Below are 16,467 nucleotides of genomic sequence, written 5' to 3' on the forward strand. Positions count from 1 at the left end.
TTTGCATTGTCCAGCACTGACCTTCATCTCTCACCCAAACACGAGCGAGTCTTTGTAAATCACCCCACATACAAAGGCTGTCTGACTGTATGTAATAATGTAATATAGAGTCTCATCAATAAAGTAAATGAAACAGTAAAAATCCTTGTGTGTGTGTGTGTATTTCCACAGAAGAAGGAGTGGACATGGGATGAAAGCAAGATGATGGTGATGCAGGATCCCATTTACAGGTGAGCTGCCTTCAACATTTACTGTGTGTAATGTATTACTCATTTTAGGATTCTAATCTATTTTTATGATGAGCTCCTCAAACAAGCTGCTTTCTTAACCTGGTTTTCCTGATTTCCAGACATCTATGGGTCAAAGCACTGTGACTCCATCCTTACCTTCACAGGTGTGGGTGGGGAAACTCTGTCTCATTGCCTTTGACGAAGAAGAGAGATGAGCTGTTATTAGCTGGAGGAAAATGCATTAATTCATTGTGAATATCAGGCTCTAGAAGTAAGATTCTGTGGCTTAGCCTAACGTTGTTTGGGAGGTTTACGTGAGTGTAATCATTGGAGACCTTAGGAGAAAGCTTTGTCTGGAAAGAGAGAGGGATGCTGGTGATAGTGTTGTGTTCAGCTCTGTCTCGCAGGGCGGGTAACTGAGGTGTAATGCTTCGGATGAACTCTTCCCAGAGTTTGCGTAGTAAAGGAATAGTTAGTGCACCATTCGTCTGTGTGGCATAGACACTCACACACAGTCACCTTAATATTCTGCAGACGCGTGGAGAGCGAGCTGAGGACTCATGGATCATATTCTGTAATGACTCATACTGATCCTCATTCTAAACACACACACTCACGCCCAGACAGGTACAGCTCAGATGTGGGTCCAGAAGCCCGGTCGGGGGTTTGGACTTTAGAAGCGATGCTGTCAGGAAGATGGATAGCAGCCAACTGTTTGTGTGAGCGTCACTGAGCCTGGGAATTCTCCGTTTGCTTTGTTTTTGGCGTGTTAGCGTGTCCTGCACGTCTGAACCGTATGCACGGTTGTTAATATTTGGCCGGGGACCAGGGACCCGGTGACGCGGAGACAGTGGGGACGACTGTCATCTGCTGAGCTGACGCCTGTGTGAGAGTGATCCATCATAATGTAGCAGGAGCTCCGCTCTCAGCGTGTTTGGAATAGTGCCACTGCTCCACCCACGCTCCAATGTCTCTAGAGTTCTGGCTTTTTCAGATTCAAGTCAGATTCTATTCACCAAGTTTCACTTAATACACATTTCTGTTTATCTGAACAAAGTTTGGTTTTCATTCGCAACAAATTGCTCCGTTGGTTTTGATTTTGTTTTGGTTAATGATTGTTTTGATAATTGGCACAATCTCCATCTTAAATGAAGTGTTGTGTTATTAACACAATTCTGTTTTTCCATCCAATAAACTAAAGTGTTTAACTTCACTTACACACAACACTTACACAACCTCTAATGTGAAGAGGCGTTTCTTCCTGTTTTGTATCATGTCAATATCAGTTGTGCCTAGTAATTATTTTGCACATTGTTATTACATATTAAAAATTGACTCAAGACTAAATCAAAATGCAGCATTTATTTGGTTTGTTTCAGTTTTATTGTGGAACAATATTGGGTCATTACAGAATTGATTTAATAACCAGACACACATTATATGTAAGAGTTCTGCTCCTCCTCTGTTTCTCAGTCCAAAACACTTCTCTTACATTTAATGTTCTTGGATGATTTCAGACTAATGTTAAATATGCAAGCAGTGTAGTTTTATTTCCCAGCATGAGCATCCAGTATCAAAGCTTGATGTGAGGAAGGATCTGCTGCAGTGAGCTGTCTGCTGGAAGAGCAGAGGGATGCGTCAGAGTGAATCCCAACACGTCCCTTCACCACTGGAATTCCCCATTTAAGCAAACGGGATGAAAATGTATCCATGAATTTATTCCCTCCATAAACCAGTGAGACTCATATTCACAGTCACATATTTAGGTTTTAAATTGCAGACATCAGTTCAAAGGCCATTGGCCAGTTGAAGTCAGTCAGCTCCTGTGGGTCCAGACCCACAGACGCAGCGTGTCTAAGTCATTTGGGGATTTAGCGAGCGCTTTGCAAGTTCTCTTCCTTTTCATCTGCGGCTGCAGGCTCGCTTCGCACGCAGCGTCCGCGCTGAGCACGCGCTCACAGCCACAAATATTAACACAGACGTCGGTGGCTGCACTCATGGCTGCAAACACGTTTGTGATCCTGCTGCCACTGAAGAAAACATCATCAGTGAAGAAGTAAATATGTGCAAACACTTCCACACGAGCTGTCACAACTTCCCGTTGATCCATATTCATTGACATATTCTCAAGTGTGGCATCATTTATTTATCAGCAGGGACACGAGCTCGCAGCGAGAACACAGCTGACGTCCTTTGGACGTCGCCGACAGTCCCACGCTGAACTGGATCAGTTAAAGCATCCAAGCCACCAGCAGCTGCTCAGACGGTGGCAGATCACAGGTTGACAGGTTGACTCCACCTCCCAGAGGAAGGATACAGCACCTGCATGTGTTCAGACAACTGCAGAAGAAACAGCAACGGCCAGCGGTGTTTCTCTAGGTTAGGACTAGTTCAATACCCACGGAGCTGCTTCATTAGCACGTTCAAACTGGGAAATATTCTGGTGCAAACAGCATCATGAAAGATAGCCTATAACTAGAGTAATGACTGGACCGGGACAACTCCGCTCTGCTCTGGTGTCTTGTTCTGTGGATAATCACCTGTCGGCTTGGCGTCGACGCTGTTCTCCACCTGAGTGTTTGACTCATGGCTGCGTTTATCTGTCAGTGACATCAGACTAGAGCAGCATCATTTCTCAGTGCTCATACTGTGCATGGGGTTTTATGTATTATGGTTTTGCATGAGTCATGGGCTGCTTCCCAGGTTTTTACTAAATGACAGCGTTTTATTACCCATCGCAGCCAGAACAAAGTGGTGGTGGAGTGGAGAGCTTCACACCGATGTGTAAGACCTGAGAACGGGATGAGGCACATAATGCTGCAACTCCGAGGGTGGAGTGCTCCTCTACAGTTAGATCTCCGTAATGAGCAACATATTCCTCTTCGTCATTTGAAATTTTCAGGACAAGTAGATGTTGTGTACAGTTGGAGCTGAGTCCCTGTATATGAGCAGCATTCTGCTCCAGATGACGGAGCACAATCATGAACATCTAAATCCGCTGAAGGATTTGCGTTGTTATGGTTTGCATCAGGTTTGTTACTCTGATATCAGAGGCAGTCGTTTACTGTAATTATTTCTTTCTAAGCTGAGTAGACGGAGGTGTCATGGATGAGGCTGTTATTTAAATGACACCGTGCTGAGTTTCAAACTTCGGACTTTTCTGTCACTGTGGGCTGCTGCTGCTGCTGCTGCTGCTGCTGCTGCTGCTGCTGCTGCTGCTGCTGCTGCTGCTGCTGCTGCTGCTGCTGCTGCTGTCATTTAATATTTACACATGTAAATCTGGGCTTTGTCTCTGGACACACACCGACCGGCTGTGAGTCAGTTTTAGATTACACCTGTCAGAGCCGCAGCCTCGGGGCACAAACAACAGGCCGACTCGGGCTGGAGCGGATCAGAACACACGCTCAGCAAACCTCTTCTCAGCCGCGCTCACACAGGTGTAGGTGAATACAAACGTCCCACACATCCGCTGCAGGAGACAGACATTCAGCGTGAAAACCCACACACACACATCTTTATTGGCTCTGCAGCACACATCCAGATACACAGTATTATGTGACTGGAGGCCACCTACCAATGCAGACAGAGCTGCAGGGCTGGAGGCAGAGCCCCTGGAGGAAACAGCCCGGCTCCACAGCCATGACCTGAATACAACCAACATACTGTATAACTACAGCTGCACGGCCTGAGAAGCAGTCACCAGACGTTAGCACGGTGTGCACTCATTTGAACCTGTTCTTCACTGATGACATCTCTGGCATCGTCATTTATGGCTGGGCGCTGTTGGTGTTTGACATTTGGCAATGTTAAATTAGCTTTTTATGCTAATATGAGGCACCTTGAATTATCACACTGTATGAAAAGTTCTCTAACAAAGCAGCACTCGACGTGATCCATAAATGAGCCAATACAACCTTGCATTAGTGCTGGTGTGGTTTTGGGAAAACTGGGACCTCTCCTTCATTTCACACAGTATTAGGTTTGTGACCAGATATGTTGCAGCTCTGGAAGTTTGTGTTACACAGTTGTCATGTTTGCGTTTCTGGCCTTGAACTGTCATCCTCCATTTAGCCCTCGTTAACTCCCACATCACACAGAGTTTGGCTCAGACTCTGACGTCACACTTCAGATGTAGCTGTAATTTTCTGGTGACAGCGTCATGTTCATCTGATGTTTGTGTGATCTATAATATGGAAACTGATCCTGAAGGAAGGTGTCAAGGGACCTTCTTCCCACATTTAGTGTTGATTTGTGCTCATTCCACGATGACTACACAGTTATTGTGGCTGTACACACACACACACACACACACACCCCTCATTCCTCAGCCTCATTCAGTCCTATACAATCTCTGTCTCAGCCTCTCTCTTTCACTGAACTGAACTAATGATCTGTCCAGTCAAATATGAATGTGTGTGATTTCCTAACGGAGACAAAGTCCACTCGGCCACTTCCTCTGGACCGGAGCACAGAGGCTTCAGAAGGTAGTTGAATAAAGGTCTTTGTGCTGTACATGTGCAGCAGTAGGACTAGAGCTTTTTACCAGCTCATCCTCTGCAGAGAATGGAAATGAAGCTGTGGACGGTTCAGGCTTTTCACTGTTTGTGGGTTTCTGTTTGTGTCTTTATTAAGTCTGGGTGTGGAGCCACAGAACGGGTCAGCAAACAGACAGGAAGCTGATTGAGTGATTTGTCTTCCAGCGGATTCTGGATTGTTTCTCAGTGCTGAGTAAATCCTCCCCTTCAATAGTTTTCTGTGACCTATGTATAAAACTATTTAATTCATGCTGCAGCCTCTCTTGATTTTTTCCAACTTACACTGGAAAAATGCTTGAATTTTAGCAGGAAGGTTTTCTCAGTTTTATTTATATAAGATTTTATTTAACGGGCTCCAGGAGTTTTTCTTTCTGTGTTGCAAGATTTATTTGCACTAAAATATTGACTCTTCATCAGTGTTTTTCTTGCTGCCCACTTAATTATGGTTTTTTTCTTATAGTTTTGGGAATTTTCTTTGCCGTCATGTTTACGCACGCACGCACGCACGCACGCACGCACGCACGCACACGCACACACACACACACACACACACACACACACACACACACACAGAGCTCCTTTGGTTCTGGGGGAGTGTGTGTGAAAATTCTTTGCCTGTGTGTGATGTGTGAGCTTCCCTGTGTGTTACTGTGTGGAAGGTTTGTTACCTGCTGCTTCAGGGTTTGATCTGCCATTATTTACTATATTTCCTAGTCATGAGTCATTGGGTTTTTGTCTCTTGTTTTAGTGCCACCAATGAGTAAAATGAGTGCGTACATAAGCCGTGGTTTTCTTGTTTGTTTAGTGGCGTGTGGCCTGACCCGCTCCCCAGGGGATGGCTTAAAGTGCAGAGGTTAATTTCCCCAATCTGGGATCAATAAAGTTCAATGATCACAATTACTATTAATTAGCTACCATTTAGTTGTCAAAGGTTTAGGGGTCATACGCCTTGTTTACTAACTAAACGTTGCTCTGTCAGCTGCTTCCTCCTGCTCCTCCTTTCTCCCACAGAATGCACAGACACTGCACAAATGTCTTTACATTTGAGGGAGGGAGGTGCTCATAAGGTCCAGGAGTGTTTTGCTGCAACAGAAAGTGCTGATTTCAGATTATTACTCCAAGGTGAAAGTGTCAATCACAGCAAGTCCTTGTTTCATGCTTGCTTGATCTCTGTTCATCCTTGTGGTGCATTGGTGACGGATCCTGACTCCGGATCCGTTTGTAGTGGTGTCTTTGTAGCCATATGCACATATGGAACTGGGATTGACACAGTAGAAACAAAACAAAGAAGGATAATGAAGCTGAACCGAACATAGTGGATGCTTGTGCCGGGCTGAGCATCGAGCCACCACAAGCTGCGAGAAACAAGGAGATAAAACGAGGTGGAAAAGTCTCCCAGGTGCCTCGGAAAATAAAAGTAATGGAATTATAGAAAGGCACCATCTTCATAAAAGTGGCGCATTCTGCTATGGATCGTAGCAGGTGGAGACCTGAGCTGCATCTGTCCGGCTGAGGGGAAGCGTTCCGGGTTTACCGATGCCAACTCCAGCTCAAACAGTGCGTTGATCAGCATTTAGCTCTGTTTGCTGTTTATGATGGAACCTTATGGACCCGTGTTACACATCCACCACACAAACACTCCATCCAGTCAGAACTGAAGCAGACCACATAAATATTTGACCAGCTCTGGCTTGTTTTATAGTTTGTGAGGTTTATTCACTTTGTCTTTGCTCTTCACAAGGCTTTTATTCCATGACCTTGTTTTGTCAGTAAAAATACACTTGAGCCTGTTTACATGCAGCAACCCTGTTTTTGTTTTTAGTAAAAATGAGTTTGAGCTGCTAAATGTCCGTGGAGATTCTCAGTCATGCAGGTGAAGTTGTCTGAAGGTTGAGTCATGTCACCTGGATTCTACAGTCTGTGATTTGTCGCCACTTTGAGCATTAGCTTTAAATTTCAAATGGGCTTTTGTGATATTGAGTTCTTATCGTCTGTATCTACTGACCGCTGGTCATCGCATGAGTCTATGGCAGCAGAGCAGAGTTTCTCCCACTGCTTAACACTGAGCGGCTTCAGTGCAACAAAGTCAAAAGGTTTTGTTAAAGCTTCTTAAATATTCTTTTGTTCCGAACAACTCGATTGATCCGTGAGCTGAGGGCCTTTCATTCTGTAGTGTTTTAATAATGTGAATGTCAAACAGAGGAAACTGAGACTCTGGTGCTCAAACGCTTTACTAGTTACTGATGGACCAAATCAAACCATAATAATCCTCAGTGTCTAAATATCATCACAGCTGGATTCTCAGTGAACCTGAAGCAGGAGATCGTAGAAAATATTTTGTTACTGTACATGGGATATGATCCGTCCAAGATCTAGGATAAATTCAGTATGTGGGAATGTGAAGGTTTCCACTGAATAGACCAGTTGGACTGTATCTGCTAAAAGTATTTGTTCACTGTAATAAAAAACTTTTGCTCAATTAAACAATTTGCTGTCAGTGTGCATAGAATGGATTAAATAGCGTGACCTGTTTAAAAGAGGTGCAGAGTAAACGTGCAGGATGTTCACAGAGACGCACCCTGTCCTTGTTTCCTGCCGCGTCCTGTGTCATGTGCTAAGTCTGATGATGATGGAAAAAGCTGAAGGATCAAATGAATGCAGATGTATTCCGCTCCTCAACCCGTGGCTGCTGCTAAAACAGACCAGCACACACATCTGCAGCGGGATCTGGCACAGGTGCATTATTATATTGATTCCCAGTAATGGTGCGATTGTCGATGCTGCGCGCTGTGCGCTGCCTCTTAGCCTCTGATTTATGGCAGCAGCGCCTCTCAGGCTGTGATTTATCAAAGGGAGAACGTGGGAGCACTGCATCACTCAGGCATCACGTCCAAGCCCAGCGAAGCCCCGCCTGGTGACACGGGTCCTATTACCGGGCTCAGCGGAGAGGCGGCGTTCCAACAGGAGTCCCAGCGCCCGCGTCTGTCACTGCTGCTGTTGAAGTGGACGAGGCAGCAGCAGCAGCAGCCTCAGCGTGAGGAAGCACGTTCCTGCCCAACTCTGACTCACCAGACGAGTCATGAATCACTCGCTGTCATTGTTCTGTCTGGTTTTATTCAGCTGCGATCCGCTTTCTCCCCGTCTCTGCTTCAAGCGTCTCTCCTTTAATGCTCATCACGCTGGCTTTCACCCTCATGTCCATAGAACCTTCTGTCGTAACGGTCCATCTACTGGGTGTCATTTTCTAGTATGGATGGTAGGAATATTCTGTTGGGTTAATGTAGGTCTAGATCGTCTGCTTCAGACATAACACGAGTTAAAAAAAACGAAGAGCCAATGTCCTGTAGCATCCAGCGTGCGACCACCATCGACTGCTCTGTATGTACAGAGCTCTGTACAGTATGTCTGTAGAATATCTACACACTCTCTGGGGTTCGAACACCTACACCCTAGTGAATGGTGACGGATGTGGTGTGAGCCACAAGATTTTACTGGTGAACAAGAAAGTTGATGATAATCTTTAATCAACCATTAAACTGTAATGACAAAGCCAGACTAAGGGTGGAGGCAGTTCCCTCAGTGGATGGATAATTCTACATGAACATGTTCAGCCGTGTTGTTTCATTGTCAGTACTGTGTGTGTCACAGTCACATTCATTCATGCCAAACTGTGGCTCATAGCTTCCAACAGGAAGTGACACACCCTTGAACTTTCCAGTCCTCGTAGTCGGATCCACTTTGCCATTTAGCGTCCTTGCAGCCTTTATGCTGCGTCTGCCTCTGTTCTCACCTGATCTGTGCTTGGCAGCTGTTCCTGTTGGAGACGCCTGATAGAGGCGTATCTGAGCTGTCATCGCTGGCTGCTTGGGGATTTGTCAGCTGAGCTCACTTCCACTCACTCAGTCAGCTTCGCTTGTCTGTCGGCACAAAATGTTTCTTTTATCATTGCTCAAGATTTCAGAGTCAGATTCATACCCTGCAGGCAACAGTTTGGCACATCTAAAAACCTCATTCTCCTGCATCAAAGAAAGACATCCAGTGGGACATTGATTGTTATCGCAGTGACTCAGTTGACTGTTTAAGGCAAGAGTTTAGAGAAACAACTAGTGTTTCTGTAGAGTGTCGTATGTGTGGGCCGCTTCCATACTGAAACACACTAACTAACTCTGTCAGACTGCTGCTTGAATAAACACGCTGCTAATATGTACAGTACCAGTGCAATATCATCCTGAGGTTTTATTGGGAAGAAATTCCTTTTGTGTGAATCGCTGCGTTCTAACTACCTGCTCTATAAAGTTTCTGAACATGACAATTCCATCTCCTTGGTTTCAGCCGTCTTTTCGTGGGCTCTATCTCTCCAGGAGTTTTCCTTTGTCACCGTAAATTAAATCCAGCCTGGAGCTGAACTCGTGCCGTGTGTCTCTCCAGCAGGTTATTGTGTATTATCTCTTTGCTCCTGAACTCATTTCTTCCTATTTACTTGCTCTGCAGGATATTGTATATCTCTTCACTGTCGGTTGCACAGACTCTCTACCTACCAGAGACTTCATGTGGTTCCTGCTGAATTCTCCATCACACAGGATGTTGTTGTTATAATAAAATTGTCTTCTCCTCTGAATTGGAATGAAGCACCTTTTTATTTCAAGTATTATTTTCACTTAAGTTGCAGAGTCCTGTTTAAATAACACATATACTTGCCTGTTTATTTTAGCGGTGTACATCCTACAATGATATCTCAACTTCCGTAAGCTCTTTATTTAGTTCAGGAGCTAAAGTTTGTGTCTTGCCTCTGGATTCCGGCAAACATTACATTTTGTTATTTCTGTGACAATGAGCGCCTGCAGAGATGGGCTCGCTGCCTGCTCCGCGTCTTAAGCTGCATTTAGAAGCGCTGCCAGGCTGCGGTTCTGCTTTGCATCATCTACAGATTCCCTTTAATTCGTGACCCATTTTATTCTTTCAGGATATTTTACGTATCTCACGACTCCCAGGATCTGAAGATCTTCAGCTACATCGCCAGAGACGGACAGAGCAACGTCTTCCGCTGCAACGTGTTCAAGTCTAAAAAGAAGGTGAGAAACTGCAGGTTTGTCTTAAACCTTCACCTTCTGACCAGAAACAGTCTGCTTGAAACCTGCTGCGGATTCAAGCCCGAGGCCGGTTGCCTCCTGAGTCATGAAATTGACCCTGCGCTCACTGGATCCACGTGGGTTTAGATACAAACGCTGGGCAGTAAAACTCTCGCTGATAAAGAAAACTCTTAATGGATTTTCCATAAAGCAGGACAATAATTGATTCTCACAAATTAGCGCAGGGAACATTAGCAGCAGCCTGTGTGCTTTTTACTGAGCTAACACGTCAGTGATTGGCAGCTGGAGCGACTCTGCTTTTCTTGCTCTACTGAACGTTTTAGAGCTGCCAGTCACTCCGCTGCTTCCACACCCTCATTAGGACTCAGAGTTAGCGTCTGTACACTGTTTTATCCAGACGTATAAACAGTTGTTCACTGAGACATACAGATTCAGTGAGGAGGTGTCAGAGTTGACCTCAGGATTTGATGAATATGCTTAAATAGATTGGAGTGGACGTGCTGCTCCAGAGCTGGGTTGAGAGCGCATGGAGGGCCCAGCGCTGCGACACGGTAGCTCCAGGTCTCCAGTCCGTGATGCTTAAGCCCACGGGTTGGCTGGGTGAAACGCACACTGCCTCATTATCTCGTCTGGGCAGACAGACACTGACACACAGTTTTCCAAAGAGAGAATGGAAAGCAGCACATGTCAGAGCTCTCTGGGGCGACCGAGGCCTAAAGCCCCTAAGCTGGAAGGCAGCCTGCGTCTGTCTGTGTTTGGTTTCAGAGCTTTGTGCTGCAACTAGTCACAGTAACGCTCCCTCAGACACAGCATGTGCTGGACTCTGGCCCAGTGGTCAGAGTGGGATCGCCCTGAACAGGTCCATCACCGGGTCACATCTGAACGGACTCAGTTTCTTCTTCATGCTGTAAATGCTATTTTAGAGCAAGCTAATGAATGACCCAGCCTCTGATGCACACGTGTGTTTACTACCAAGTGCTAAGAGTTTAAAACCTTCACAACAAGAAGTCACAAATATAAAAGGAAAAAATGAATAGATGTGAAACCAGGATCAACCGCTTCAGTGCTAGGAGCATTAAAATCAGAGAACACAGAGAAGGACAGGATCTGAGCAGGTCACAAAGTGTAGTCAGCCTTTATTTAGAGGCTGACGGATCCGTCTGCTCACAGCTGCTTCATAAAGCTTCTGTGGGAGGTGCCCTTAGTAGCGCCACCGATGACGAGCACGCTCAGCCTTGGAGGGGGAGGATAAGTGAATCCTGACAAAAGCTTGACTTGAACCTTTTCCTCCCATAATGGTTGGTATTATGATGCTCAGAGCGTGTGATTGGCTGGCGAGGTGCCAGCGTTCTGCTGTCTTCACTGGAAGCTGCAGACGTACGTGGAGCGCTGCTGTGTCGTCATGACGACCTGTTCGCCTTTCAGCACATTTTATTGAACATCCATATCTCACTGAAACGGTCTTGTCTCTCAGCGTCTCCTTTAATTTAATCGAGGCTGGAACAGGCCTGAGTCCCACATACCTGCTCCTAGCGTGTGCTGTTGTCCGCCTCACCTTCTGTTCTGGTAAAAGATAGTGATGGGATGTGTAGACATAAACAGCAGAAGTCGATACGCCGCCCTGTTGCTGTTGACCAGCAACAAGGTGAAGTTTAGATTATACAGCACACTGCTCCACCTTCATCTCTGTTCATGTTCAAACTCCTCTGTACACAAGGAGTCTAATCCTTCTTGACTGTAGGGGCTGCTTGATCTTAGTCTTGAGGTGCGGGTGCAGCCTCTGCTGTGGGGAGACATTTACTGACTCAGCGTTAGCTTCGAGCCGTGTGCCCAGCTACACGTCTGTAGTAGCCTGCAGCCCTTTGGACGGAGCACCACATCCCCTTCAGAGTCACAGCTGAGAACTGTTATGTTTCTACAACGCAAAGGCAGTGTGGACACGCTGGCAGCGTGATGCTGTGGATGGAGAGGAGGAGGCACAAAGAAAGGGTGGAGGGAACAGCTCAGTAGATGACGAGGATACGTCTTTAATTGTGTCATGTTTTACAAGGTTTCATTTGAGTGACAGGTCTCTCACAAGTCTTGTCAGCCTCACAGTTGATATCCTACTGAAGAACTGGCTCAGGGCAAACAGCCCTGGTAATAAAACATGACGTAGCTGAGAGTTTGGCTGTCCTCAGAGTTGCCTGAAATTTTCCCTAATTCAGTTCAGACAGAACAAACGTTTGGTGCCAGTTATTTGGTCAAAGACAGAAACTGTGGTCACAATAAAGTCGTCTGGCTGCAGATCTGACCCGAGGCTGTGATGTTGTTTTATCCACGGCTTTCATCTTCTTCTGTGGTATCATTAAAAACATAATCAAAGCAGCCTTCAGCATTTTAGGCCCAATGCAAACACCACAGCGTTTCTTCATCCCAGTGGCAGATGCAGCAGGAGGCGGTTCATAATCTGGTTAGAATCAGCTTCAACTACCATCAAACATTCTGCTGAAATCTTCCCCAAAGGGTGTAAAACACAGTCAGAGCTTCCAGAGCACAAAGAGCAGAGCTCATATTGCTGCGCCTCCCACACAGGGCCTGTGAAATATATTTGGGAAAGATCATTATGGAAAAATACATGTTTACTCACCAGGCCTAAGAGTTTCTGCCCTCAGATTTGTTCTGTCACAGTAAGTAAAGGCAAAGAAACAGTAGTTTCTAAAGCCACTTCCTGCAGCTGTAGATTAGACCCACTGTCCTGGAGGAACCTGATGCCGTTCACCCACACAGAACGTCTCCAGCTCATTCAGCAGCAGCAGTGGAAGAAGCTTTAGCAATTTAATGTGTAAATTAAATGTAATCATCTGCTTTGGTTGTGCCAAATTTACACTTGTTGACTGTAAATAGGAGACAAAGGGAAGTCAGTCAAAAAATGAGTCAGTGGATCTGACGCCACATCTGCTCTGAACAGAGAGAAACACGTGGGTCTGCTGCCGGAGGAGGCAGAGTACGGAGTGGGAAAACATGAACGGAGCGTCCACGAGGCCGAGCGATGGGAGCCCGGCAGCACCACAGCTGCAGACGAGGATGAGGAGAACAAGAGACGTAGAACGGAGCCTCTTGTCAAAATGAAACATGGGGAAATGCTTTAAACCAGCTTGTTAAGAGCAGATAGTAATAATAATTCCTCTAATAACTGTTGACACAGAGCAGTACTTGGCTTCCTGTCTTTGGGTTGAAGAGGTCGAAAGGTTTGCAGTTTCTTATTGTGATGTCACTAAAGCAATCTGTCATTTCTGTTTCAGGATATTACAGCTTGTTCCTGAAAAATTAGAAAAGATATGAGACAAATGTCAGGACATTCTGTGTCTGTGTGAAGATGTGGAGCTTTCTTTGTGTGGAACTTTGAAGACACCGATGTGTTCGGTTTCTTTTTCTTTAAAGCTGCTTGTAGTTACACTCCTAGATTTGCTGGAATATTGCTGCACATGTATGTTTCTCACAACAGATTGATTTTTGATTCATTGAGTCTCTGAATATACAATTTGCTACGAATGCCTCTATATGTTGGAACTGAGATAAGCTACGGTTAGATAAGATAAGATAGACTTTATTTATCCCACGATGTCTGCAGCAGCAAGGAGACATTAAACTGAATGTGTCCACTGTGTAGCTGCCGCGGTTTAAAGGCAGGCTGGTCGTCGCTGCTGTAGATGCTTCATATGGAGCCGCTGGCAGTTTGTTGAGCCATAATTAGTTCTCTTTGCTGATAGTAGCAGCTGCTGGCTCACCATGGAGACAACATCAGCAAAAATGAAGCTGAAACAGCGTGTTTCAGCTAGAAAATGAAGTAACAGTAAATCAGTTTCACAACTACAGCCAACGCCGATGTGAACCCGCTGCCGGCTGACATGCAGCACGTTCTCTGAAGGGGAATCCTGTTGGGTCAAGCTTCACTTTGGTCCAGAAAAGATTGTTTCCTCACGCAGAGTCTTGATTGTGCTCTGACCTTTAAGCTTTGCTGCATCTGTTGGTCATTCATCTGAGAATGAGCCTATTCTGCCTTTGCCCATTCTTGTTATGACAAGTCAGACATGAGACAGATTTCACACCGGCGCTGGCTCAATTGTTCTCGTCTGACCTGGCTTCTGGGCTCATGGGCGCTGGGGCGGAAGGCGCGAGGATGAACGAGTCGACGCACCTGAGGCTAGGGGGAAATGGGAACGATGCAAAAGCTTACGATGAGCTAGTAACTGACTCCGTGACCTACATCTGTGAACTGGAAGCTTTTATGTCGGCTTCATACTAAATAAACATCAGTTTGCACCAGTGGAAAAGGCTCAGTTCATCTCCTGTACGGACAAAACCCACGTGTAGGTTTTACCTTAGTGGTTTGTTTGCAATACAGAGAAAAGAAGTCGACTGCAGAGTCCAGAGCAACCACCAACAGAGGCTGAGATTTAATCCCAGAGCAAATCCACACAAAATGATCAGCTTCACTGTTAAATCCAAAACCTTATCTCTGGTTTGGAAACAAAGCTTTTTATCATGAGGTGGTGTTCTGACAGTTACAGCCGAGTCTCTTCTCCCCATCCAGAGCCAGGCCATGCGGATTGTTCGGACGGTTGGCCAGGCCTTCGAGGTTTGTCATAAACTGAGTCTGCAGCACACGCAGCACAACGCAGACGGACAGGAGGAGAGTCACAGCGAGAAGAACGGCAGCGACCCCATCGCAGGTATGAGCGCCAACAACACAACGCCATCAACACTGGCAGTGGACCGTGCAGGGTCTGGACACGGCCATAGATCAGCCTCAGGTCAGATAACGATGTTCCAGGGTTCCAAGATGAAGTTTGCTTGTGGAAAGGAACAGCATGAGCTGGAGGTTGGTGTGTCTTAGTGGGACGAAACCTCAGCTTTAAATCTTAAATGTCCTAAAGTCTATTTCAGAGCGTAGATGCTTATTTGACAAATGCCGTGTCCTGTCTGGTAGTTCAACCTTCCTTAAATACTGTAATACTTTATATTCTCTGATGTAACAGCCAGTAACAGTGTCAAAGCAGCATTGAGGCCCAAACACAAAAGTAAGAAGAAATGCCACAAAACCTCCAACATCTCAGCTCCAGTTCCTGAAGAAACAGTCCCTCGGCCCCGTGTGAAGGCACATTCACGCTTCTCAGTCCAGCCTGCTCAGAGTCTTATACCTATACTGTACGCACTCATTCCCGTCTACATTGTGTCCGAGTTGGAAAGCAGCAGAACGTGATCCCAGAGAAAGTCACGGATGAGTCAACCAGAAGAAAGGCAGCGCTGCACAACAACACTGGTCTCATCCAGTGGGTCACGGCTCAACGGGCTGGGCCTCACTGCAGCCCAGGGACACGTGGCTCTGACTGGGGCTGTGAGCACACACATCCACCAACCTGCTGTGCTTCCAGTCATCACAGCAGCCAGTGGTCCCCTGACGGCGTCCACACGGCCTCACCTCAGTCCTTCAGAGGCGACATGGTCCTCACAGACCACACAGATACAAACCTCGGGCTGTCAAGGTGTGTTAGGCAAGACGTCCAATGAGCTTATCTGAAAAACAAATTATCATGGCAACGAAAGCAAAGGGGTAGAGAAGAGAGATGGGAGATGGAGGAATGGAAAAACACAGCGGAGGGAGAGATGAAGGAATATTCACATGGAGTCTAGAGAAGAGGGGGCTGAACAGCAGGAGCACACGCCACCTTCCTTCTCACAAAACTGTTTCTGCAGCTGTTCAGAACACATCAGGTTCAACAATATGAACTCTCTCACATTCAGCAGAGCAGTGAACACGAAGAGCTGAGTCTCAGCCTGACGGACTACTATTATGACAAACTACTCTGTGCAACGACGGCGACTGCGGCGACTGCGGCACCTGCAGCCGTGACGCACGCTTCTCTGCAGCCCTTGGTTTCAGCACACGTGTGTGATGGAACCCTCAGCCACATTTTGAGACTAGGAACAAACCAGGAGCTGCGTTGTTCTGTGCCTGTAATGCTCCGACACCTGTGCTGTCTGACATGGATCCACAGGGTCCACTACAAGCTCTGATCTAATTTACCCAGGGTCAGTCTATTCACATGTCAAACACATTATGATTAGGCAGCAGCTACAAAAAGCCTGAAATTGTTTTAATAAGGACTCCTAATTTAATTTTCACCATATTTCCAGAAGAGTTTTTATTTAATCATCCTAGTCCTTAAGCTCTGACCTTTCAACTGAATTTGTGACTCTATAAATTGCTCTTTTGTGCATCCAAGCTTTCACACTGTTTAGCTCACAATGAAAATCTTTCCACACAGGAACTGTATTGCTTTGTCCTCTCAGTTGAAATAACAGTGACAGCTCTAACCTCAGTGCATGTGAAGGCCAAGAAGAGGAATCGACCTTCATGTCCACAGAGGGAGGGAGAGAAAGAGGAGAGCTAATGGACCACGGATGGACGTTAGGCAGCAGGACCTAAAAGTTTTTTAAGGGGGAGGACAGGGAACAGTGTGCCCTGTCCTCACACTGTCAGGGATGGGCTTTAAGTGGAGGGGGAGGACGGCATTAATAGCTGGGTGCTCAGTAAATGGAAGAGGAGGCAGATGTGGATGAAGGTTG

General features: G+C 46.1%; 1 protein-coding gene across 3 annotated transcripts in view; it reads left to right on the forward strand.

Moving 5' to 3' along the window:
* LOC114854109 (carboxyl-terminal PDZ ligand of neuronal nitric oxide synthase protein-like) overlaps positions 1–16,467 on the forward strand; it is an 81,627-nt gene that overhangs the window by 39,138 nt on the left and 26,022 nt on the right. For all 3 annotated transcript variants that reach the window (XM_029148203.3, XM_029148202.3, XM_055508193.1), the window contains exons 4-6: positions 172–230; positions 9,729–9,837; positions 14,432–14,570. In XM_029148203.3, the coding sequence (XP_029004036.1) occupies positions 172–230; positions 9,729–9,837; positions 14,432–14,570 (307 nt within the window). The remainder of the gene's footprint in view (positions 1–171; positions 231–9,728; positions 9,838–14,431; positions 14,571–16,467) is intronic.

The sequence above is a fragment of the Betta splendens genome, chromosome 4 (assembly GCF_900634795.4).
Source record: "Betta splendens chromosome 4, fBetSpl5.4, whole genome shotgun sequence".
Classification (NCBI taxonomy): Eukaryota; Metazoa; Chordata; class Actinopteri; order Anabantiformes; family Osphronemidae; genus Betta; species Betta splendens.